This window comes from Mchenga conophoros, linkage group LG7 (assembly GCF_057382185.1).
Source record: "Mchenga conophoros isolate Kocher_MC1m ecotype Shallow Benthic linkage group LG7, M_conophoros_male_GT1.1, whole genome shotgun sequence".
Taxonomy (NCBI): Eukaryota; Metazoa; Chordata; class Actinopteri; order Cichliformes; family Cichlidae; genus Mchenga; species Mchenga conophoros.
The window spans coordinates 63,388,683-63,415,549 of NC_140532.1; the positions used below are offsets into that span (position 1 = coordinate 63,388,683).

General features: G+C 40.5%; 1 protein-coding gene across 1 annotated transcript; it reads right to left on the reverse strand.

The window, feature by feature from the left end:
• Positions 1-282: 282 nt before the first annotated feature.
• On the reverse strand, positions 283-26,259 carry parvaa (parvin, alpha a). Its single transcript, XM_085280707.1, has 13 exons — positions 25,925-26,259; positions 16,744-16,833; positions 16,408-16,478; positions 16,075-16,177; positions 14,088-14,228; positions 9,852-9,967; positions 7,485-7,543; positions 6,133-6,152; positions 5,989-6,050; positions 4,703-4,771; positions 4,311-4,412; positions 2,380-2,452; positions 283-1,121 (listed from the first exon to the last, which is right to left on the reverse strand). The coding sequence occupies exons 1-13, from the start codon at positions 26,058-26,060 to the stop codon at positions 1,045-1,047; spliced, it is 1,119 nt and encodes a 372-aa protein (XP_085136833.1). The 5' UTR covers positions 26,061-26,259; the 3' UTR covers positions 283-1,044.
• Positions 26,260-26,867: the final 608 nt, after the last annotated feature.

Genomic DNA, 26,867 nt, shown 5'->3' on the forward strand with positions numbered 1-26,867 from the left:
TTTTTAAAGGCTATTGTGGAATGTGTGAGGGAAAATGAACCTTTTTATCCATTCAGTAACTGTCCTATCTGTTTCAGTCTATGTTGGGGTCAGCCGCAATTCAGAAAGCTTTTACACAGCTTTTCTAACAGTCCATCTCAATTTAGAGGAAAGAAAATTGTTGTGGAGGTTCACTTGTCTTTCTGTGCGGACAAAATTGGAACCAATCTGACCCCAATTTTTGTTTTGTTGGAAAAGCTTTCCTTTTGCTTCCTTTGAGGGACATAAAAAAACGCCATTGCATTTAGGGATTGAAGTATTTATTGAATTTAATGCACTAAAAACATAAACAGATGCATTATAGAGAGCGTGTCTGCACAGATGTGACATTGGCTTGAAAGTAGAATACAACATACATTTAATATATTCAGTCAAATTTAACTGGTCTTATAGAAAGATGTGAAAACTTATAAAAAGTGTGATTAATGCATATGCAATTTATACTAAGATAAATTTAACAATATAAAATACAGTAAAGCGAGCAGCTGCTGAGCAAAACAGAGCTTTGGTCAAAATGTTTTGAAAGGAAATCTGGAGCATTAAGACCACTGCGTAGCTGGTTAGCACAGTATCAACGTATTAAGAGCTGACAGTGTTCGCATGTTTAAATAAAGGCACTTTCCACATTTCATAAAAAGCAATATGAATGAAATAACAAAAGAAAAAACTGGAAAACCAAGTAGTGTATCAAAATGTACAATAAATACAATTAAACATTTTATTTTCTGAATTAAAAACGTACAAATCCGCCTCACAGGATTACCTCTGTGTCGTAGTCAAACACCAACAACGGCTGTTATTTAGTTCAATGTTCAATTCATATTGTAGAGTCAGAAATTTCAAAAATAAACAAGACAGACTTGTGTTTGATTTACTATCCAACAAGCAAAATGTGAAGCATGCACTGAGTTAAAAATAGTTTTTCATAGCAATACAAGGAAAAAGGTATTAAGCTTCAGAACGTGGTCCATGTTATATAGTGTTCCCTGCTGATGCACGTCACGCTCAGTCTACGTTTCTGTACCTGGAGAAGAGGTTATAGAGGACGCGCAGTGTTGATTTGAGGTCACAGTTCACAATATCTGAAGGACAAAGGAAGGAGAGTTACACATGGGTACATATATTCAACAAGGGTTCAACCTTTTAAAAGCAGTCAGCAGTAGTGTGGCTGGATTTCAGTCGAGGTGTATGACTGTCCCTTTTTCTGCACAGCAGCAGCGTAATTAGAAGGAAAAGCAGCACTACGGATGATGGTTTAAGTGAGCTTAAGCCACTGGCACAGTTGGAGATGTTGTGGCACCACAAACTTATAAGTCACTACTTTGCACATGGGCAGCAACAGATACCTGGATGACATGATGATGATTTTCATCATTCTGGTCTGAAAGTATGGTTCAGTTATTGTGATTCATATGCGATTATAGACGAGGCACATACAATCCTTTATGAGGGATGCTCGAACTAACTTGGCTGTGTTTTAGCGACTCCCCTGCCAAACAACCACATCTCAAACAAGTATCATACGTGCACGTTGGGTTTAAGCTCAGTGACAAAAAGATCAAGTTAAGCTCGAGACATTTAATCTCAAAAAAGTCTCAACATTATTACCTTCTTGCCATCACCATCTTTTTCTGCTTTTATGATTTTTTTGGGTACTTTACTTTGTATTCTCATTATGATAATTCTGTGTTTTTGTTGTACTAAACAAATGATAGGACCTAAAAATGAATGACAACTGTTTATACTTTTTTTATAAACCGTTGTCATCCAAAATAAAAAAGCATAACAAATGTCAAGTGGAGGAAAAAATATCGATTAGCATGTTTGGAGCTACTTAGAGCTGTAAATGATATTTTGAGTCATGGGTTTGTGCAAACGAATGAAAAGTGGCCTACTTGAAAAATAAATTTAAAAATAGCAGTTTAGTAGCTTTACAAATGATAAAATATTGTAGAAAACATTTTAAAAATTTAGCAGCGGGTTTAGGATATGATGTACTTGTTTACACATTGTACACTCAGTAATGTAAAGAATTATAAAGACATAATAAATACAATTTAAATAATTAAAATTAAAATAAGACTTGTTCATATTTATTTATTTATTTTGGTCAAAGCCAAAGGAACATGGCAAAGGTTTGTAACCCCAACTCTAAGCTGGAGGGATCTTTATCTGCTTGTATGTCATTATAAGCAATCTGATCCTTGGCTAATAAAAGATGATTGATTACTGCAGCTAAAAAGTGAACAAAAACTAGTGGACCCTGGTGTGTCACCACATACAGCAGTGTATAAAGAAGCAAAGGTTCAAAAGCACAAATATGTTGAATGAACATCCTACCCTCAGGTCGGGGCTTTGGTCTCTCCAAACCTCCATCCTGCATCAGCTCAAAGGAGAAGGACACATTGTGAACCTGCAGACAGAGTGAGGAGGCTGCTGAAGGAAACACGTCGCATACACGCAGAAACACAAATCGTACAAACTGCACACAGGTCCTCGTTGATAAGGGAACATCCTCTGTGGGCCGACGCGGCAAACACAGCACGGCTCTGTTCTGTAAGATCATGAGCCTTCAGCAGCTGCACAAACAATCTGCTCCCTCATTTATCAGTGGATACATTACACCAGTGTCACTCAAAAAAACCCTCCTAATGCTGGGAAAGCGATACAGTCACATTCTTCATGCTATCAAAGGTGAATGAGTAACAAAGTATAACGATATATTTCAAATAGCTGCTTGGATTTCTTTCCTGTTTGTTTACTATGATTTTGTTCTTATTAACTCTTCTAGGTGCCCCAAAGGAAACAAAAGAATCTTTAATGGCGGCTTTAAAGTCCTTCAGCTCATCTTTACGCTGCCTTTGTACATTTACCGAGCAATGTATGCCAGTGCAAAGTGGAGACATGGGATTTCTCCAGAAAACTGATAATTATGACGCCGGGAAGCTGAGCTGATATTAATGTGGGTAGGACCGGACTTGTGTCCAGGTAAACTGCTTAAAGGCGGTTAAGATTTTTCACATATAGTGCATTTAGACGAGCAGATGTGCTCTCCTGTTGAGGAAAGACTTCTCAGCCAGTCTGACTCAAAAAATGGGAATCCAATCACAGGGAAGAGGTTGAAAGAGGTTTTCCATTCCCCGCACATTGTGTCTGTCGGTGTATGCTCTCCCTGCTGTGAAGTACTAAAAGCTTTGCCCAACAAGGGCTTATTGTGTGAAAAGCGTGACCTTAGCCCATCTAATAGAAAAAAGAAAGGAAGAGCCTGGAGTAGAGATCCACTGAGCAGAAGCAGGAGTGCTTTCTTGATGCCTCGTGCTACTTTGCACAGCCCACCCCTGGTGTATCGCCCACAGGCCTCTGGGGCCTACACACACACACACACACACACACACACACACACACACACACACACACACACACACACACACCCCCCCCGAGTAAGAGCTGAGCCCCTAAGCCACTCCAGTGTTTCCCTGTGCAATAGGAGATTACAGATGCTGTGGGGCTGGTGCCTGTTCTTCCGGGCCAGGAATGTCTGTGTGTGTGTGTGTGCGCGAACGAGCAGTTGTGTACATTGAAGCACCCGATGCCCATTTTGCTTCGCAGCTTGGCAAGGGCAGCTGGCCAAAACCCAAACAAAAGGCTACTGTGGTGTCTCCGCAGATTGCCTGCTCAGAATACCGTAGTACTACAGAGGCCAATGGAGAGGAGAGATGGCTCTGCAGTGAATGGGCTCCGGGGAAAACGGATGGCATTTATCAAGCTATTGAGAGGAGAGAGTCTTGGCTCCAAGTATGTGAGGCTCCTCAGAAATGGAGTATCGATTTAGGCGTGTTCCCTAAACTATAGGTCAGGACTAAAGATTGGTGTCGGCCATGTTTCTCACAGATCTCTGAAAGAAAAATATTAGACGGCGGAGCTCACAACAACAAGTTTACTATCCTGCTTCAAAAACAAGCTAACAGTGCTGCATTTGTGTATTCTGTGACGTCTGTGCTGTTTTACGGGTGAACGACTCATCAAATGTCACGACAGCCTTTTTATTCAGCAACAAATACAAAATAAGTGTGAACTGACCCCATACAGATATGCACGCACATCTCTAGACACTGCACTACAGGGGGCATCAACCATGCATACCTCTTCTAGTCTGACGCTTAAGCCCCGTACCTCTCTGCCTTATAGCTACAAAGGTAAAGTCCTTGGAAAATAGTGATCATATTGAGGTACCGTGTTTTTGGTGAGACATTTCTTTAACCACCGTTTACCTTTTGGTCAAAATTCTCTGGTGTGAGAAAAAAGTTGTAGAGCGGCACAAAGTATCCTTCCAGCAGCCCCATCAGCAGCACCAGATAAACACCATCTGCAAACTGAAACAGCAGCACAATAGCGGGGGCGTGTAAGAGAATTGTTCAAACGAGTCGAACTGGTTTATAGACATGTGACATTGAGCACGGTGTTTACAGACTTAACAAAAGAGATGTGACATCATCAAATGGCTATTAAAACCTACAAATATCATTAAACAGTGAGCCTGCGTGTGTGTCAGCGTGACAGCTTTTAATCATCCAAACGGGGTAACAGTTGTCGTTGAAAATATCATCTGTCAACCTGAAAACCGATCACATCGTTTCTGTGTGTATTTAGGTGTGTGACGTACCTGCGTGTCCAGTTCAGACACCTCCAGGTTGAGCTTGTTCAGGTGTTTGTTCACAAATGTGATCAGTGTCTGAGAAGAGACAAAGGAAGGTGTCAGACACACAAAAAAATTGCTTCAAAGATGAAGAGGAAATAGTCCAAAGAAACAACAAGACCCTGCAGGGTGTTCCAGACGGACCGGCAACAATACGCAAGGTTTTCACAACTGACACTAAAATATCCTCAAGCTTCCTAATTTTACAGCGTCTGAGCAAAAGATAGCTTTAGATATTACTATAGAATTTGTTGTCAAAGGAGCAAAAGCGTCTGGACTTCTTGAAGTTGCTAGAAGACGTTTCACCTCTCATCCGAGAAGCTTCTTCAGTTCTAAGGTCAAATGGCGGAGAGTCCATTTCACAATGAGCTCACCCGAAACCCTGGCTGATTGGGACCCACACCCGTTTTCACACCTTGGCTCATGTGATTAGAGGACTATCAGGGGGTCCTTTTGTCCCTCTTTGGGGGGATACTCCCACTGGGTTTAAATCTGGGACTCTCCGCCATTTGACCTTAGAGCTGAAGAAGCTTCTCGGATGAGAGGTGAAACGTCTTCTAGCAACTTAAAGAAGTCCAGACGCCTTTCTTTCCAAGCTCCTTTGACCACGATGACCTGGATGGTTGTGTCACGGTTTGCAGCTGCATTTCAACCAGCGGTGTTCACATCTGATCAGATTTGAACACAGAAAAGTACCGTCAGATTCTTAACCACCATGCAATACCATCTGGAAAGCATCTGATTGGCAACATCTTCATCGTTCAGCATGACAATGGTCAGAAACACACTGTCAATGCAGTTAAAACAAACAAAACTACCTGGATAGAAAAGCACATAATCATGGATTGGCCTGCCCAGAGGCAGTGTGGGATCACCTTAACATAGAATGTAACAAAAGGACACCGACATCCAAAGAGGAGCTTCGAATGTCCTTCATGAAGCCTTGAGAACTATGAAGACTACCTCAAGAAATTTCTAGAAAGCTTCCTGAGAGAGTTAAGACTGTGTTGAAGAATAAAGGCAGTCACTTTCAAGCTCGTATCTCCCAGACTCAGTTTTTGCCTCATCTACCGTGTTTCTATCTATGTTTTGCATGTTTAAATAAATGACTGCCCTTTTCACCATTTTGCCAGGAAAACAGAAAAAGTAAAGGGGTGGCTCGAGACTTGCACAGTACTGTATTTAGATTTTTTTGTAAAAATTCAGTCTTCCATAGTCCCACATAGTACAATGCTACTGCAGAGTCTCAGTACCTTCTTCACAACACTCAGCTTATCAGGAGCGTGGTCAAATAGGGTGTCGAAAGCATCACGCTCTGTGGAGAATAAAAATAGATCACCGTGAATAAATCTGGGGAAAAAAGTGTTACATAAGTCACTTCTTTCAAGAAAACCTACCATGTCTGCCAGAGAAGGCCCTGAGAAAGAAAAAAGGGAAACAAAATGTGTCAGGTAAACTGATTTTTACATCATCAATTTTGCAATATTTACACCACACAAGAGGGAAAAAACAAAACAAAACACAAACGCTTCCAGTTCAATCGCAGAGGAATGCAAAAGGATTATGTCACAGACATAACAACACAATAATGTAGCTGCGGTCTCATAATTTGATTAACAATAGGCACATGTATACTTTGGGTATTCAAATAACCTGGGTATCATCAGTGGCATGGTCACACTGAGCACATACTGCAGCACAATACAATAATCTCAATAGGACAACAATGCAGGGAATTAATACAACGAATGAAGATGTTCAGGTTTTCTATGGGAATGGAGGGCCTCTTGTCTGTTATTACAATGTTAGCACTTTGGAGGACGTTGCTGTTGTTGGAAAGGGTCAGGTGGTTTTGGAGGGTAGGGAGCAAGTGCAGCACGAGTGTCCCGGAGGAAGAGATATCGCAGCGGGCAGACCAGCAAGAAATGGCAGACACACACACACACACACACACACACACACACACACACACACACCCAGAAGCACTCCCACACACGTTTATGGTGTAATCTGTGATGGCAAAGGCAAGCAGGTCTGGGCAATGGTCCTGGTGGTGTGGTAATAACTGTATATCCACTGTGACCATGTGAGTGTGTGTAAGCCTCAGTGCATGTGTGAGTGCGTGTGTTTTATTAGCAGCCTCCATCTACCATGACAAAATGTGTGTGTTGGCCTGCCGTTATCACCCTCGTTGCTGCTGTCAGGCTGCAGGACAGCCTCGCAGGGAGACAAACAGTGTGTGTGTGACAGAGTGTATGTGTGCGATTTAAATAGTCTAATTCTTCGGCTAAGGGTGCCATCACATCTCTTGTTCAGATACAATGGTTGCCTGCTCACCAGTGCACAATATTTCTTCTGAAAGCCCTCATAAAACACAGGAGGCTACTCAGATTCTGGTTTTTGGGTCTACAGTGCTGTTATCATTGGGACCGGTGTGACAAAGATACACAAATTCATCCATTCGCAGTCTTGTTTACTTCTTTGTAATTATATTCGGACATCCAGTATATCCATGGTTACTAACCTGGCTAGACTATGACAATCGACCAAAAATAGACACGGGAAAGGATTTCTGTCGAGGTCTTTAGTCGGGCAGTGTGCTCCTTTTTATTAATGTGGATAATGTTTTAATGCAAAGAATCATATCGAGCTGGTTCCTTTTTATCACCAGCACTAACATGTGTCAGGCTGAGTGCAGCACATGTGTTGTGAGGTGTAAAAACTGAGTCACACAGTGGAGCGTACTTACTCTGTGTTGCCTGTGATTTCCTCTTGAATTTGCCTTGATTGAAGGATGCCCTCTCTTTTCTGGAAAAGATAAAGGGAGGATAGTAAGTTCACGTGCAATACATTGTTTAGCTTGATACAAGTAGAACCTATTTTGAGCCGTTCACAAAGTGACACCACAGCAGGTAGCCCTACATGTTTGACTGATATGCGTCTCCTGCTGGGATCGAACCAGGAATCATTCACTTGTCAGCCTAATGTAAAAACCACAAGGATTACAATATACATCTTATGATGTACCTTTTTTTATTGTTTCTTAATCCAATTAATCTATTTTTATTTTTAATTGTTCTCAAATTTCAGTGGATGTGCCTCAGGGTTAATTTTATTTTAATTACTTTCCTTTGTTTTGTCTTTTTAATTGATTCGAAATTGGTTATTTGTTACTTTTTCTTTTATTACTTTGTGCTCCGTCTTATAATCTGCTTGTCAGTCATCTGTGTACATGAAAGGCGCTATGCAAGCTAGTTTCACTGACTGACTGATTGACAGATATTATGCTAACTAATGCTACCTCAATGCTGGGGATAATTTAAACTAAATAATCTATAAAAACCACTGTAGAGTCACGTATGTAAATGTCTCCATCGTGCAGGCTGTCTGATGCAGCAGGTTTTTAATATACGAGAAAATGCTGACAGCAACTGTTACCTCAGGAAGTCAGTCAATGTTTGTGGAGTTTATATAGTTCGATATAACAATATATATCGGATGACGATATAAAAACGTCTATCGTTTCATTTTACGCTACCGTTTGTTTCGTGGTGTCGCAAAATAAACTATTTACGGCGATATTTTTTCATTGTTTTGATGGTCACCATAGTGGCTATATTAATTTCTTAAAGTTCTCTTATATTTAATATAACCACACTACGGACAGACAAGCGCCTGTGTTTATGTGTTGTCGTTAGCAACAACGACAGTAAAACCATCGCGTGCCCGCTTGTTTATTTTCCACATAAACCTTTCACAATAAAGCTCAAGATCCTGTTGAGACTTTTCAAAATAAACTGAATCACGTGAAAAAGTGTGCAGAGTATTTACAAATGAGAAGCAAAAAAGAGCCGCCAGGTGCTAAAAAAAACAAACAAACCTTAGACTCAAACAGAACAGGCTTTTCCCCGCAGCGCGCTGTGTAATAAATACTCACAAAGAAAACGGCGGCCGTTACAACCTATGTCTAAAAATGTGTAGTTTCATGCATCAGTTAAAACACTCGACTCCAGATACACGACACGCAGCTGGAAACACTTCAGCTACCCAAGAGTCACAGAATTTACAGGAAATGTTAAATGTGATTTATATCGTTATCGGGACGATATATGTTTTATATCAGGATATGAGATTTTGGTCATATCGCACAGCCCTATAAGATGCCATCTCTCCTTCTTTCTAATGATTTATTCCAAGTGTTGATTGGTTGTGGAAAGGATTAGTCCAGGAATATAAACCCAAAGGAGGCGGGGCATGTGATCGGGTCTTCGTCCTTCTCTCCTCCTACCTGATCTCCATAAGCACCAGCTTTATTCATTTATTGCTGCTATAGCTTTGTATATTAAGTACAGGCTGAGTGGGAGTTACTGGCAGTGTTGCTTATTTTTATTTTAGTTTTTCTGGACTAGGTTGAGGGAGAAGCTGGAATGTGACGGCCCATTATGTGGCTGGTTCATGGTCTTCTTCCTCTTTTGTTTGTTCTAGCGCCCGTGTTCTTTTGTTTCTTTCTGTCCTTTTGTGAGTAACTATGTTCCTGTTATTAAAAGCTTGATGAATGGCAGCAGCATCTCACATGTTGGGTTCCTTTGAGCCATAGATTTAGGGAGCGTAACATCAACAACCTAATTTCTACATCAATCTATCCTGTCACTGACTCCATCTTCATTGTGGTAAAGCCTTTATTGAAAAATTGTCTTCTACAGACATTTCAATCTTTACTAGATGTCAAATTTTACAGCTAAACTCAGTAAACATTAATGGTGCTGAGACTTTTGTGTGTCCCTGACAATTAATGGTGGAGAAAAAAAAATTGATGTTCAGACCTCGTCTGAACATCATCGAGCTCTGAACCTCGTTGATGTGTGTGCAGAACAAAGCCCAGAAAACACAATCACGTATTTTAAAGTGCTAACTCGCTCGTAAACATGCAGGAGAGACACAATACGCTGTGTCTTGTTAATGTGGCCGTATGCTGCATGCATTCAGACTTATCCAGTGTTTAAAATAATACACAAATACTGCTCAGTAAAACCTGGTGCTCGTGCCGAATTAAGGAGAACATGCCTGATTTTTTTTATAAGCAGCAGATTAAAAAAAAAAAAGAACGTTCACCAACCTGGACGACGACTACTTGAATCGAGACGTGATCCGGCAATCTGATCGGTGCTCTGAAGTGTTGTGACAGCGCCACCAGCAGGTGCAAGATGGCAACTATGCTCTTAGCATGAACCGCTAATGTAAGAAAACAGAAATAATAGTCAGAAACAATAACTAGCAGATCTGTGAGATCAGGATTTTGCTTCACACGGGGGTTTCTGATAACGGTGAGGTAAGTCTGTAAGCTGTAGCATAAAATGAGAACAATTAGTGTTTTATTTACATCATTATAGGTACATTATTATTATTTAAATGTTAAATATATCAAAAATCATCCCACAGATCATACTGTGGTGGCCCTGGAAGCAAGCACTCACGTAAAAAAATGTGAACCAGAATTAGCACCTTTATATTTCTATTACAAACTTTCTCTGTCATATCTTCTATTTTTGTGGCATTTGATAGAGTTAAGTATTAGTATTTACAGTACAAAAGAGTTTTGTATTTGTGTTGTGCGCTACCGATTTAGTCAACAATTTCAAATGTCACATAATGTCGTCATTCTTCAACTAATGTCACCGACACACAGCTCTTTCTACACCATTTCTTTCCCCAATCTTTAGCCTTTGTATTTTTTAAATGTGAATACCTCACCCAAAGCATTGGGATGCCAAATAACAAGGCACATATTTTCAATGGTTTTTTTTTTAATATCGTTCAAGGAATTTAGAATGAAAAGTTTTACGTGGCAAGGTCGTGTACATACAAACACAAGATGCCAAAAGTTGCCTTGAAGCGATATTATAAAAGCTACAAAATACGAGCTTCAGTGAGGAGGGAGAAAGCACAGAAAAACAGAGTGAGAATGGCTGCAGTGATCAGTCAGAAACACTCAAGAGATGTGCAGTTAGCCATCCAAACAAAGATTTACCTTTGGATACATCAATCAATCAGGATCAATTAACTGTCTAAAGCAAGCCTTTGGTTGTTCCAAATGGTATTGGCAAATAAGAGAGGAAGCTAAAAGCATTCATAAAACCTTAGATCCCTGCTGCATGAGGACCTAAATAGGCAGCATCAGGAAGGGTTTTCTACGGCCTCTGGATGTGAGATGAAAGCAGGCACAAACAAAATTGATTAAAAGAAAGCTCCTCAAATAAAAGGACAGCCAAATCAATTACATTCTGTGCTATTAACTGTGCTCTTTAGCATATTTGAAGACATCTCGTACGTAATATCTTTTCAAGGACACAGTTTCTACAAGAGGCGCATTTAGGAAAGCCTGATTTTTCAGTTTTAAAAGAACATAACAAAATCAGTTGTGTTCGTTATCCTAAAGATTTTCTCTGTGTGTTATTACATCATTTTTTAATCTTTCTTTTGTATTTTATACCACATAACTGCCTTCGGAGGTTTCTGGGTACTTAAGTACTCACTGGGTAACCCAAGAGCCTGAAACATTTTTACTGCTGCAGTCTCACATTTTTCTTTTAGTCTTGTTACAATTTGTTATAGTTCCTTTGTAGCATACTGGAAAGCCTGGACTCTGTGTGTCCTGTGGTGGACCAATCAATGTACACAGTTCATCTAAAGACTAGAAAGTACTCCATTGGCGACTCCATTGGTTGCAAAAGACACAGCTCTCAGTAATCCTATTCCTGATCATTTTATGGGCTCAATCTCTCGTTTCAGAACATACGAAATGAACCTCATTCAGTAAATTATTGTCATTATTAGGATCAGAAAGAAGTTTTACTCAGGGTATGCTCATGTTCGAACAACTAGCTGTTAGCCAATGAGCCTGCGGTGTCCTCAGCTTCACAGTCAGATCCACATCTAGTTTCAAAACACCAAGTCTGATCTCAGTACTAGGGAGCCTCACCGTGCAAGTTCTCCTTGCTGCTTGGGGAAAACACAATCTGCCAAGTACCTTAAAAATCTGTAAGTATTCTTTGTTGCACTCGTGTGTGAAGTTAGCTGATGAACAGACTGTTGATGGCATTATTTCTGGGCTCATTCACACTTCATTGTCAACGTCCAACTTCCAGTACTATATGCTGCAGCTAATGACGAAAGTAAAAAGGCAGTGTGCAGGGAGCTCAACAGTAATTATTGTTACTCACTCTGTCAGATCAAAGAGTGCCATCAAAGGACAGATGGAGAGCTCTCTTAACATGCGCGGCTACACGGTTACATCTCAGCAGGAAGCATATTAATCCAATGGACAGATGAGTACATTCAGACACAAATCCTTCAAATACCGTTTTCCACACAGGAAGGAAACAATGAGGGTCATGACAAGCGCCAGATTTATACAGTTTTTCTGTATAAATAAATAATAATTCACAGAATAACAAAACCACCACTCCACCTTGTCAGTGGAGACAATGCGTGGTAGTGGCTGATCGATGGGTCAGTATTAGTTATCTGCTTATCTATCAACCCCAGCATTTATACTTGATGATGAAAATTTAAAAGTAAAGAAGAGACAGGAGAAACACCTTTCTCCTGCTATACGTGCTGATTTGACATAGTTTATCCAACACAGAGGACTCTGCAACTCGTGTTTGGAACGTCACAAACACAACAACCAGAGGGGTGTACTACAAAGCCAGATTAACGATTTGTGTCGATGTTAAAGCCCAAACTTATCCTGAACACATGACCTGGTTGATAGCCGGTTATGTTACAGTTTCAGTTCAAAGCTAGAAGATGGAAGCGGCGTGTTTTCGCTGGTTCTTTTATTTGCAGCTTGTTCTAAACTGCAAATAAAACCCCTGGATCGAGTGCAAACTGTCGATGCACTGTAACTGTATTGTGCATGCATTTGTTTGGTGATGCAGAAAATAACAATATACTGTGAAATAACACAGTATATAGTACATTACAGTGCAGTATAGCATAGTAAAAAAATCTGTGTAAACCAGTGTGGTTGTTCTTTTAAAAAAAAAAAAAAAAATTGCGTAATATTAGATTCTAGTAGAGTAACTTTGTATGTCACAGTTCAATATAAGCCTTATTTATCTGATATTGGGTCGTGTTGCAGCCCGTCAATTCAGCCTCTAATTGAAACAAGCTGCTTTAGCCGACCTCCCTTTAATTCGACTTTCTTCTGAAGAAACACGTCATTTTGGATTTGTTGGCAGTAACACGTCTTTTCCTCTTCTTTTAACAACAGTCTGTAAATGTCCATGAACTGAGGAGGACACAAGTCCTGGGACTTTTGGGAGAGAAATGCTGTCCCATTGTTGTCTGATATAAAATTCTATCACTCGACAATCCTGGGAATCTTTCGTCATATTTTACGTTTCATATGTTTTGCAGCCAGACTCTTCTACTGCAAACTCATGCTATTGGAATAGACGCAGTATGCCGTTTATCATTGTCTGCTGAAACTTGCAACACTTTTCCTGAAAAAGACGGCCTCGGGACACTGATGCGGAACTAAATTAGCGCTGATACCAAGCACGGCAGTCGATTTCCTGTTTAGTCTGTTTAGTTTAGTTGTTTTTTTAGACATGTTGCTGCAATCGAAAACAAAAAAGTACTGGCAGCGACCAGTGCTACCCCTCAGCCTCCTAGCAATTGCAGCTATGCTATCAATTTAAAACTGTCGAGTCGCCTCATTCTCAAGTTATCACATTCACAAACTCCGGTGTCCACTTCACCTCATTAAAACTTTGTTTGATATGAGCATTCACTGTTATAATGGTATATACATGACAGAAGATAAGAAAAAGCAGAAAAGAGCCACAATCTATTTTTGTTAGTGTTGGGTCACTAGATGATGAATATGAGTGAAAGATTTCTACTATGCTGTATCTGCTGTGTGTGAAAATATTTAGTTTTTTTAATTTTATTTATTTTTTGCCATCTATCCTTCGACTGTTTTCCTCTTGTAGATGCAAACATCATTTTCCCCACAGGGATTCATTAGGTCCTGTCATATCATCGCAAGTGTTACATAACAGCATATTGTGTTTCACAACAGTCGTTCAAATGACTGGAGGACAGATGGCTCACCGTCTTAAAAGAAATTTCAATTTCATCAAATTAAACTAATACATGGAGATAGCGGTGCAAGGACTTCACACAGCACAAATACAAAATGCAGCGCATCTCACTGTAGTGTTTGCACTGCATTCTCAAGGCTAAATAACTGAAAGTGCACGACAACAAGACCAAAACCAAAAGCTGCCTTTGGCGAGACGACATTACTGTAGGAATTAATAAAGAAATAATGAAACTTTCTTACAGTCAACATTCCAGCGGATGTTTCTGGTGGAGAGTTTGAGAGACTCGTTGATCCGCTCTAAAACCGTCTGCAGCTTCTGTTTCTGGGCGATCTCTGATTGGGTCACCTCTGCCACGTTCAGTTTCTCGCCTTCAAGCTTTTCTAAAAGAAGAATTTACAGTAAATTTTAAACTCAGAATTTCAGCTATCAACTACTAATCTACTACTTATCAGATCGACCATCTGCCACCATCTTACTCTATCCCTAGCATGTTATCTTCATTATATCCAAGAATCTTTTCTTTTCTCCTGACTGGCAGCATCGTCTACAACATCCTTTGTCCAGTATATCCCATCCCCTCCTCTGCGCATGTCACCCTTGACTGCTGTCTTCAAACCGCTCAACCTGAGCTGCCCCTCTGATGTACTAATCTTGTCCATTCTGGTCATTCCCAGTGGAAATCTAAGGATCTTCATCTCTGCCACCTCCAGTTTGGCCTCCTGTCCTTTTCTTAGAGGCACCATCTCCAAACCACACATCACAGGAGGAGTCACAACTAGGGCTGGGCCATATCATACCGTTCACAGTAACACCGGTATAATGTCAGGCAATGATAATGAAATATCGCAATAGAATATGGCATCCGCAGTGCCTTTGTTTTCATACGCACATGGCTGAAAAAACATGGCGGCGACGGAGAATGAGTAGGGCGAAAACGGATCGTTGAATGAAACAGATGAACCAGGATTGGTTTGTAAAAATGCTGCAACTTGAGTGGTGTGGAACTGGTTTAGCTTTCGTCCATCAGATACACACCAAAGCACATGCTAGCGGTAGAGCATGCTAGTGGGCCGTCGTTATTACCGTGTTTTTCAGAAAATACGGCACACTTAAAATCAGCCTTTGATTTTCTGAAAATCGACAGTGCCCCTTATTCCCGTGTGCCTTATGTATGAATTCTGGTTGTGTTTACTGACCTCGAAACGATTTTATGTACACGGCGCTCGAAAATCTGTCAAATGTTTCAGTGCGACTTTCGTAAGCTACGAAGCCGCACCGCTTGATGGATTATCGGAGGAGCATTACGGCTATCGTAGGCAGGAGCCTGGCGGAGTGATACGTGCTGTGCTTCAACATAATATTACCGTATTGTGTGTATAACCTCTTTTTAAGTTTTGTGGATATTATACATGGTTATGCTGAGGATATGTCGGCCAGTTTCCACTGGAAATGCCTTTTGGTTAAACTGCCAGCAAGGAATTTGCATTTGCACTTTTATATTTCTATATAACTTTAATGCACATAAAAAAAAACAGCTGCTTGTTTAACCTCCTAAGACCCGAACTCTTTCATTACATGCATTTTTAATTTTTCTTTGTTATTTGGGTTGATTGGGACCTAAAGAATGTAAAAACCAGATTTTTTTTCTATCTAATTTTTGTTTTTGAGAAAAATGAGATCCACATAAGAGGACATTTGTTTCAAACAGTGGCAGAATAATGTCCTCGTAAGTGGATATTTGGTGGAGGATTTTTGCACTAATAAAGCTGTGGAGTTGTACAGTATTTTGTCTCGTGTCAGTTATATCGTTATCGCAAATTTTCAAATGTATATCGTGATAAATATTTTTGACCATATTGCCCTGCCCTAGTCACAACCATCATGTAAACCTTCCCCTTCAATCTCGTCACCATCCTTCTGTCACAAATCTCCACCAGCTCCACCCTCCCTGCACTCTCTTCTTCACCTCTCTTGAGCACCGTCCTCTGTTTTGAATGGTTGAGTGACCTACACTACCTTTACTCCCTGCATGTTCACCTTTCACCTGTCTCCCTGTTATTCACACACATGTATTCTTTCTTGTTTCTAATGACTTTCATTCTTCAGCTCTCTAGTTCATACCTCCACCTCTCAAGGTTCTTTTCCCACCTGCTTCCTGCTCTCATCTGCAAACTCCCATCTGCAAACTCTTTGTCAAACCACAACAATGTGCGAAGGTTAAGTTACCAAACAGCTTCTGCAGAACTTGACCATCATACAGATCCTCAGCCAGATCTTTAACAATGATCCTCTCGCCCACCAGAACGTCATTTATCCAGTCGATCAACACCTACGCAGGCAGAAGAAGAAACAGGTGCTTCATTGGGGGCTTACAATGTTATATTTTTTTATGATACAGCTCAGCTACCTTTAAATATACCTCAATATATCCTTTAAAGAAACACAAAAAACAAATAAAACGTAGAAATTATTTTCAAAGCTTTACTCGGGCCCTTAGTCTAAGTTGTTAGGAGATGTAGCAATATAGAAATTCTTAAATGGCAGGTCAAAAAGAAAAACCTTCATGAGCTCCTGCAGTTTGCGGTCATTCTTGGAGTTTGGGTCCACCATGGTGCGCACCTCGTTCTCCTCTGTTGGATGAGAAAAAGTTGGCAAAATAAACCAAACAACAGTACAAAGCAATGGAGCATTAAAGTATCTCAAACTGTAGATCCCAAAATGCTTTGGGTTAGCTAAAAATACGATTATATCCTTCATTTATCCAGGTACGAGTTGGAAAAATCTCTTTTCCAGGAGGCCCAGCCGAGAGGGCAGCAGAAATTACAACAAATATAACACGATTAAAGAAACAAATACAAGTGACATTCAGCACATTGAGTGATTTAAGCTGATTACCGAGCATGGTGTCCTCAGGGTCCAGCTCATAGTGTGAAGGGCTGAGAGGAAGGTTGATGGCATTTATCCCCTCCTCCTGAAGCTCAGACACTAGAACAAATAAGTTACAATCACACCATCAGAGTAAAACAATCACATAAACAATCAAGATATAAGACATGCTGAATTTTTGTTAGCCTGTTCTTTAAAAAACATGTATTTACATCTCATGTGTCAATAAACATCTAAACTATGAGAAGAGTGAAATTTTGTGGGTTTTTAAATGTTAGCCAATTGTAGAAGAATAACCAATAATTCAGAAGTGCTTCAGACTTTCACAAGCAGCTGAGCACTCTCATTTTAACAAATAATTATTTAGTAATAGAAAAATCATTTCCATTAACCATTTCTGCCATGAACAGACATACACGGACACAGATAGGCAGACACATACACACTGGTCTACAAAAAAAAAAGTTTTTGTTTCTAATCACTGACATTTTGACACTTTTGAATATCAATGTATCAACAAAATGTCTGGAATTTCAACTCTTGCCCACCAAAAGTGTTTTAATGTCATTCTAAAAACAGGCCAGAACGCAATATCAGAGACATGCAAAAGATGTGTAGTTCTGTCAATTTAGCTCAAAATAAAGCAAGCCCAGTATGCTCAAAAATCTTTGAGGCACCTGATTTTGTGCTTGTTCTGAACCAAAAACATTTACTCATCGTGCTCGGATTCAATTTTCTTTGATATCAGTTTTTCACTTTTATACCTTGATGAAATCTTGCCCTATGCTCATTGCTGTCATCCAGATTTAGTGGGAATACAATACATGAGGATACAAAAACTGCATCTTCAGTAACACTCTGATACACTTTCAGAAAGTTATCCCAACCCAAAAAAAACCCAAAACAAAACTGTTGACAACCTGCACGAATGCTGCTGATGTAGTTGGCTTCAGTTTTCCTTTGAACCCATCGTCAAGCATCAACGCCTTCCTTAATTTTAGCTCCACTTTTTTCTTAAATGCTGAAACGTGACCTCTTTTCTGTCCAGTCACACTAGCTGTCCAATACTTGGAACACCATAACTAAAAAAACCAGGACGTGCTAGACGAAAATAGTCACCAAGTGAAATTTATTAGAGGTGAAAGAATCCCAGCAGCACTGGCTTGTTGGCCAGTGTTATCAAAAGCACCAGGAGAAGAAATGAAACCAGCTTTACTTCAAAAAATAAACAGTAAAAAGCTGTGTGACACATCTTTGAAATGCCAATCAATCTGATAACTCTACATGCAAGGCACACCAGCTAAGACAAAGACCAGAATTATAATCATTTGAGGTGTTCAGCAGTAGTTCGGACGTCCCCCCGATTCCACGAATAAGTGTTGGGAGCCACTTGACGTCAACCAAACACAGAGCAGTGCTGCTTCCTGCTTCTCAGTGGGCTTTAAAGCAGCCCAGCATGCCCTCCTTCACAGCATGTCAGATACCTGAGGAGGTTTGATCGCTGCTGATCTGTATGTGTGTGTGTGTGTGCACGCAGTGGAGTGAACATCCCGTGCATTACTCTGCCTTCACTGGAAAAACATCCTCTTAATCAACACCATCCACAAGTGCCTGGATGTACACTGTGTCTCCATGAGCAGACATCACATCACACAGAGGTGTATGAGAATATTCCTACAGAGCAACACACACCTCACCCTTTTCAATCCGTAAATTACCACCAATTTACCCACTTTTGTTTCCCCTGGGACAACGTGTGAGTGTTGTGGAAAAACGTCAAGCTTCAATGAGAAGGTACAGTCAGTGATGCAAGTGGTAATACCCTCCACCTAATTCCCCTCAAGAAAGTATTCAAGATTGACAAGTCGTTTGCCAGCGAGCATATCTTGAATCTTATAATGACCAGAAGTCAAAATGACCCCAATTTTCTTTTCAGTATGACCCCAAACAAACGACTGATCCCATAAACACATCAATGTTACCCACAGACTCTTTTTGCAACCTTTGCAACTGTATTTTGTAGATAAAAGTGGTTGGAAATCAGGTGACAACGAGCTAGTCACCAAGGCTGGTGAACTTTTTTCCAGTCCTAGAGACTCGGGATGGGATAACCTATAAGTAAGCTTGAAGTTACTTAATTTGAATGCAGTCCAGCTAATATCTGCTGCTTGATTTACAAGGTAACACAAAAGAAAATACCCCCAAACTGAAAAATGTTCTCAGTTTGCTCATCTACAATGATTTAACATGAAGTTATAGCAGGCATACACCGGCCTGTTTTAATAGATAACAAATAGCTGCATTGCTGAGGGGGGCATGCTGTTGCATGTATACACAAGATCTATCAGACAACCCCGTATGTATGCAGTGGTAAGACTACGAGAGAGGCTTTTTAGCCCTTTATCTCAGCCAGAATCATTTAAAATCATTTAAACCTTTGTAACCTGAAGTACACAGCAAGAGTACACTCACAAGGTATGCGTGCTTTCTTGTATTTTTCTGCCCACTGCAGATCTGCTGACAAAGACGCAGAAAGTCGAATGGTCATCAGGCCAATTAGGTCTGATTGTAATCTGGAAAACCCATCAGCTACTCTGCTCGCTAAGTCTCTGTGGAGAAAGGCCAATATTTCCGGGCTCTTGGTATAGCCGGCGGATATCCGGGCAAGTACTTCCTGTACCATGTCCTAATCATTGTTTACAAATATGGCCTTAATTTTAAAAAAGCTAACAAAGAGGAACGTCATTCCCAGATGTACAGCTACACCAGGGAACAGCTAAAGCACCCACCCATTATTGGCCTGAGTAAGTTGATTGTTTAGTGTTTTGTTTGCGTGATTTTTATTTCTTTTTTATGATGGCAGTTATTCTTATTTATATTTTCAATCCTCCAGGAAGAACAATGTTTCACTGTAAACCTATACAAAGAGACACTCATTCAAATTTATTTTAAGTTATCATAAAAGTGCGATATTACAATTTTTGGTCATACTGCCCAGTAGGTCTGCACAATAAATCGAAAATTTATTGTCATCACGATATCAGCCTGCGCGATGGGCCCATCGCAAAAGACGACGTAAACTGCGATAATTGGGTACCTTAAAATGTTTACACACATGCTTTAAAGAATTTACCAATCAAAGAAACCCCTTTACACATTTGACCAGTCGAATAGAGCCCTTCACGGCATTAACCAATCAAATGGATTAGAGGCCCGCTTCCTACGCAGGTGGGGAGCGAACAACGCTGCAGCAACGAGTCACAGTTGTAAAGGCTGAGAGCGAGACGCATGACGAGAACGCTACTGACTATGAACTCGTGCCTAAAAATAAATAAATAAATAAATAGTACCTCGCTTGTTTGGAGGTACTTTGGATTTGATAAAGACGACGTTCTCCAAACACAGGTACTAACTGCATTGAGATAATTTGCAGTATAATTATGTTTATTTAAAACTAATTCTAGAGACCGGGAAGGATGTCTTTCAGAATTCAAGCCTCAGAAATCTTTTTATGGGGGCAATGTTTCAATGTTAAAGTGCACTTTGTTGTTACACTGCTAATACAGCAGCTTTCATTAAATAAAACTGTTGCAGTAAAACGGAAATTATGTATTCATTTTTGGGGGTTGTTTTGCTATTTATTTTATCGCAAGTCATATCGTTATCGCAGTATTGATCACAGTTTTCGCACATCGCAGGTTTTCCTAATATCGTGCAGCCCTACTGCCCAGTCCTACGACAAGCAATGCCTTTGGGACTCACAAATGCAAGATCTCTTTTGCTCTTTACATGGGCTCCTTACCTTTATACATTGAAAGCCTGCTCAAACGCTATTGGTCAGTATTGCTAAGAATACCAACAGATACCAGTACCAAAAAACTTGTCTCATGCCTTTGGGTTCTACATATTTATTAGAATTAGATAATTAGATAATTAGAAGAGATGACCACGTTTTGAATCAGGTTATCAAACCCACCTTCAAACCAGGTTTCTCTCACATTATTATTATTATTTTTTTTGCAAAACAAAAGTGTATACTGGGTTAGTAACATGCGCCACTAGGCTACTAATCATCGCTGTCATCACTGGTTGGTACCAAATTTACTAGTCGTTTAATCTAATCATTTAACATTTTAACTAACGCTCAATGCCAGTAAATGATTGTGTCCTAAACATTACGCAGCCTTCTGCCACCAGGTGGCGCATTGTTGTTGAGAAACATTAAAAATCTGTTAATCTAGGCCTCGTCTTTTTGCTAACACTATTAGAATGAGATCGCGGATACAAGCAACAGAAATTAGCTTTCTCCAAAAGGCAGATGGGCTCTCGCTTAGCAATAGTGTGAGGAGTTCGGTCTGCCTTCTGAATAAGGCGTTCCAACGACCTCCTACCAGGAGTAGGCCCAGTTTATTCGTTTTTCATATGTTATTATTTCTTTTTGTAATATTTTAGTAATACGTGAACATCTTTTGTAGTAACAGGTCTTCATATAATATTTAACATCAGGTTGTTTTAAGTGTTTTTCTTCTTTGTTGCCTGTTTGGAGTATAACGTGTAACGTGGATAACGCAGGATACGAGGCGCTGCACATTTAAGTGGCATGATTCATTATTGAAGAATGTGATTAATGGTTTCAATTATCTTTATTACTTGTTTTTGACATTTCCTATTAAACAGTTCTTAAATTTAACTTAACACCTGAGTGATTCTTAGTTTTAGATTAGTCGGTTAGTCTAGTTTTATTTTCCTTATTTAGTCGACTGAGAAACTAGTCGCCAGGAACATCCCTAATGGGGCTAGTTCCTCTATTCTTCTATTTCAATCACAGTTCAACAAAGACACATATGGAAAAAGGGAATAATTTTTGCTTTCTGTGGTCTACTCTACATTTTGTAACTTACAAATAACCTGAAGACCTGTGAAAGCCACCCTCAGCGGCTGAAACTTCAGTGTCTCATGTGGGGGTACAGCTGCGGTACAATGACACCATACTAATTAGCACAATGTGATATTACTGTTAACCACCACTTGTGCTATTTAAGGTAGAGCGACTTTGTTTAACCCTGGCTAGGTGCTGAGGAAGTATGGCGGGTAGATTCATCTGAATATGGCATTAATTCACTCCCCTGCTGGGATTCTGCATCGAGCAAGATTTTGCTCACCCCTTTTTGCACAACAGATTTCATTTAGTGACATTACGAGCGCACTGAAAGGGATTAAAAGGCATCCCGAGTCTTCTCACCACACATCACTCCACTCCACCCCCTCCTCAGTCCACTGTCATAAAATGAGGATGCGTATCCATCCGCTTGGTTAAATAAGGGTAACACAATAAATAGCTGCATGCCTCCTGTCCAGTGCTACATATGGGGGAAAGATTGCATGCTGATGTCCTACCTGGAGGGCATAACGCTCCACAGCCCATGTCTGTCTGTCTCCGTCCCCCAGTCACAAGCATCCTCTCCTGGCTAGCAGGACCAGCTCTGTCCCCTGCGTCTCATTCTCCACAGGCTGAGCTCTCTAATAGCTTTAATACACCGACTGACCCCAAGATAAATATTAAAATTGTTTGATTTTTCACAGAGGATATAAAATTACCTCCCCTGATTCATGTATTGTATTTGCTCCATACTCAGTGTACACAGTTCTGCAGAGCCCTCGCTAATGCTCTGAAACCTCCTGACCTTCTCCTCTCTTTTCATACCACCTCGTCCACATCACATAGCTCTCCTTCCCTTCCTTCACATCCCCTCCAACCTGTTCCCTTTCTTCCTCTCATCCAGTCATTACTCCCGTTCCAGTCGGCGGCCCCTCTCTCTCCCCGGCACATGCAGAGACAGCCATAAATGTCACATGGACCTAAATTTATTCACTGATCAGTACGAGAGCGATCAGCCCACGTTTTCCATCAAATCATAGAACACACTGCAGACGTCCTACACACTGCTCTGTGCATATATACTCTGTGTGTGTGTCTGTGTGTGTGTAGGGGACATGAGCCCGTATTGATATAATGAGATTGCATGCATGTCCTATGGGCAAAGCAAACATAAAATGGGGCTCAGCTGTGCAACAGTATCCTGACTGACAGAAAGTAATCATCCGACTGAAGGGGACCTTTCTCATTCCATGATAAAACCTGGCCTTCAACAATGAATGTCATCTGTGGAGCCTGTTGTATTTCCAGTGCAAGCCGGCATGGTAATAAACTGAATTGAGCATTTAAAAGAAGCCTTTTGGAAGACACGTTCCTGGTAGTTAAAATAGAGCGGGGTTAAAGAACTATTACAGAGGAAGATGAAGCGGGCAGAGGTGTCCATGAGAAGTCGAGTGAATCGCTATGAGCTCCACAGCTGCTATTCTGTACCTGATCCTGACCTCTGACCATGTGGAGCAAAGCGAGTAAGACCGAGTGCATTACAGATAACTGCTGGTCAACCAAATAATCAGTGTCTTCACCAGCTTTTATGACAAATGTTTCCAGAGATATGCTGATGGTACCGAGACATCATTCATCGCTCACAAGCTGACTGATCTTAGTGTTTTGAAACCAGACGTGCTCTGCTATCTATTAAACCATTGTAGGATTCTACTAGAGCATCTTTAAAGGATTCACAGTTCGAAACAAGCTGTTTTACCTCTCCTTCCTTCAAGCCAACTTTCATCTGTAGCCCCTCACAAACAAAACTTTGGCCAGCAGGAGGGTGGTGCTTCTGTGTAATAACAAGAGCTGAGTTCCTGGACCTTACCATATAAATAAGCTTGAATTCCTTGTACATACTCAATATTTGGAACTTTGCCCATGTTTAATATGATCATCCACAGCTGAAATAGTGCATATATGACAAAAAGGTTCACTTTAAATAAATACAGACTGAGGCAAATTAAAACAAGCAAATGACGCACACTCTGTTAGATTTTTGCAAAGTGTCCTGACATCATAAGGGCTTGCATGGCTCTCCAGTTTTTAGAAGAAGCGGTTTTTGGCAGCACCACTCGCACCACCCCTATAGATCTGGATTCCTTGGCCCAGTATATCAAGCCAACTATCACAAAGCTAGGGGTCAAAGTGGACGCTGACCTCTAGCTTGACGTCAGGGCAGCTGGCTAAAATAAAAGCCAATTCTTTCTAGGCAACACTTTGACACAGTAATCCACACCGTTGTCACCACTCGGCTGGAGTAATGTAATGCACTTTATATGGGCGTTAGTGGTTCCTCCATCGCTCGTCTCCAGATGGTACAAAATGCTACTGCCGGTCTTTTAATTGGCACATGTGAATATGAGCACGTCTCCCTCCATTGGCTGCCCATTCCTTTTAGAATGAATTTATTTGCTAATAAAGCCCTCAGTGGTCTTGCCTCACCCTCCTTCTCTGAGCTACTATGTCCTTATGTCTCTTATCTAGTCTTCTGTACAGCACTTTGGTTCCTTGTGGGTCGTTTTTAAAGTGGTTTACAAATAAAGCTAATATTGTATGGTAGTAAGGCATTACTCAGTCCTCCCTGGAAATAATTCTCCATGTTTTTGGAAATATACTGAAAGGAGAGTGGAGAGCTTGGCCTAATATATCAGACCAGAATGAATGAATGAATGAATGAATGAATGAACTAGGTTGCCAAAGGGTCCACTGGACATGCAGAATATAATTTTTAAAACGGAGGACAAAACTGACATTTTTGGACTTTCAGCACCAGGAAGCTTTAAGCTGCAAGTCATTGATAATGAGCCCATGAGAGTGGTAACACAACAGTTAATAATTTCATCCAAGCCAGAGGTCTGAACTACAGATGTTTCCAAAGTAAGCTGGTTATGCCAAGCAGCTCTGCTGGTCTGTTTCTTTGTAATGACAGTCGACTAACTGAATGTGGAAAAACTAAGCTGAAGTGTTGAAACTGACCGTATTTTATATTAACACATCTCAGCCTGTTTATCGTCTATTTAGTAAACAAATGATTCATCAAATGTGAACGTTTTTGGGACATATTAATATTTCCCTTCAGTAAAAGAAAGGGATATATTATTTTTTTAAGTGTTTTCAGGATTCTACCTCTTTGTGACGAACTCAGCTGCCGCGTCCTTTCCACGGGCTATGTGTCTGTTTTCTTTATGAGTAATGCATGCCAACACATCTGTGTTTGTTACATAACAATCATCCTTTCCTCTGCATACCCAAAGACCAGGCGGACACAGACGTGAGGCTGTAAATTCCAATTTACACCAGACAGGTGGCCAATGACCTGCTGGATGTTAAGAGGTTAACACATCTCAATAGTTCAAATCAAAAGTTTTGTAAGTGGACGTTTGATTACATATAACAATAATCCAATAGTTTGGAAAAAAAATTTTTTGTTACTATTTAACTGTTTTTACTGTTCTTGCCCACCTGAGATCAAATTTCGTGTATGTCACCCACAAACTACAATGAGTTTGAACAAGTGGCCCCAATTTGTTACCGATCTGCATCTGTATGTAGCTTGTAATTATGCTGAAATAACTGCAGCCTGTATGTCTGATCCAAAGTAAATTTCTCTGTTGTTAAAGTGAAATGTTTCTTAGCTGCAACACAAAATGTTAAGCTGCTAAAAGCATGATCCATAAAACCAACCTCACATGAACTCTTTATTACCTAAATTAAATTAGTTGACCCGGTGGGAGCACTCTGGAAGGGGAAAAAAAGAGACTAATCCACATATAAATTGTCTCTGTATATGTATACCTCCTTTAACAACTAGTTTAACGCCCAATGTGTCTCCTTATTGCCTTCCAACTAAGTCAAACTAAAAAAATAAAAGCTGTTGTGAAAGCACGATGGGTGCTGCCTCTACAGTGGTTAGCGGGCCTGTGTTCCCTCTTGCCTCATTCCTCACTTATTACAGTAGTAGCGGATTCAATACCTTACATGGGTACAGACCACACAGCCTGCGGCCATGAAAGCACACACAGGACACCACACGTTGTAGTTAAAGAACTTCTTCTAAGCTTAAACATAACCAAGTGCTAAATATGTCGGCTCTCTGAAACTTCAGTGCGTAGTAGTAGTGACTTTTACTTTTTTGGAGGCTGTTCATAGAGTACAACGCTGTGTGCACATACTATAAAATGTGTCTGTAAGAGGGTTTAGTTCAGAAAACAGTGCATTCAGAGGAGCAGAAGAGTTGCTAGACTGTTAACTTTGTTAGCTGTTTACCTTCTTTGGCTTTTTTCCTTCTTACCAAAGTTCCACCAAGTTTCCCAAGGAAAGAGTCATCTTTCTTTCTGGAAGACGGAGATTTGGGCGTCGGAGACTTAGGAGACGAAGGGGACTTCTGAGGCGAAGAAGCCATGGCCGAAACGACAACTAAATCCGGGACAGTTAACTCAAAACTGTCCGAGTTGACGTGGAAATCAAAGTTTGTTAGAAAGTCAAAGTAAAAAAAAAAAAACTAAGAGAAAATCGCTGTCCACTCCCTAAAGCGGAAACGGAATTCCAGACATTTTCTCCCGAGGTTGGCTGGAGTGCGTGGCCCCTCCTCTGCGGAGGAGGGCTGGGAGCAGGCGGGAGGCTTCTGACCGCGGGAACAGGGTCCAACTCGGTCTAGAGCTGTCCTGGGAGCAGCAGGAGGTGAAAATAGGAGGCAACAGAAATAGATGCAAAGGACCCTAAAAGTGACCTCGTTATAATTAAAGCCCTTTAATTTTTACTTGGGTTTTTTCTAGCTTCTCAAAGTTACCCAATAATAAACAAACAGGGCCATACCTAGAGGGGTGGACATGGGGTGTTACCAGCCCCTCCTGAAATATGACCCCCTCCCCCACCCCCCATAAGGACCTTTTTCTAAACTCTTTTTGTCTGATTAATTATTTTTTTAAAATCTTTTTATTCCACTCACTTTATTCTTTTGTTCAAGCCTCCAATTAAAGTTTCTTAGCGATGTCAAGTCCACTTTCTTTAAGAGTTGTCCGCTATACTGGATGGGGTACAACCACTGGTTCCTGTGTACCGGTAGTCTCTTACTGGCTGACAGTGGTTCCTGGAGGTTGCTGCACCAAAAACCACCGTTGCTCATAGTTTTTACTAAATGCTAACAAGAAAACTTCAATTGAGGGGACGTGGTTGACCTTGAAAATAAAAGTTGGGTCTCAGCAGTGCA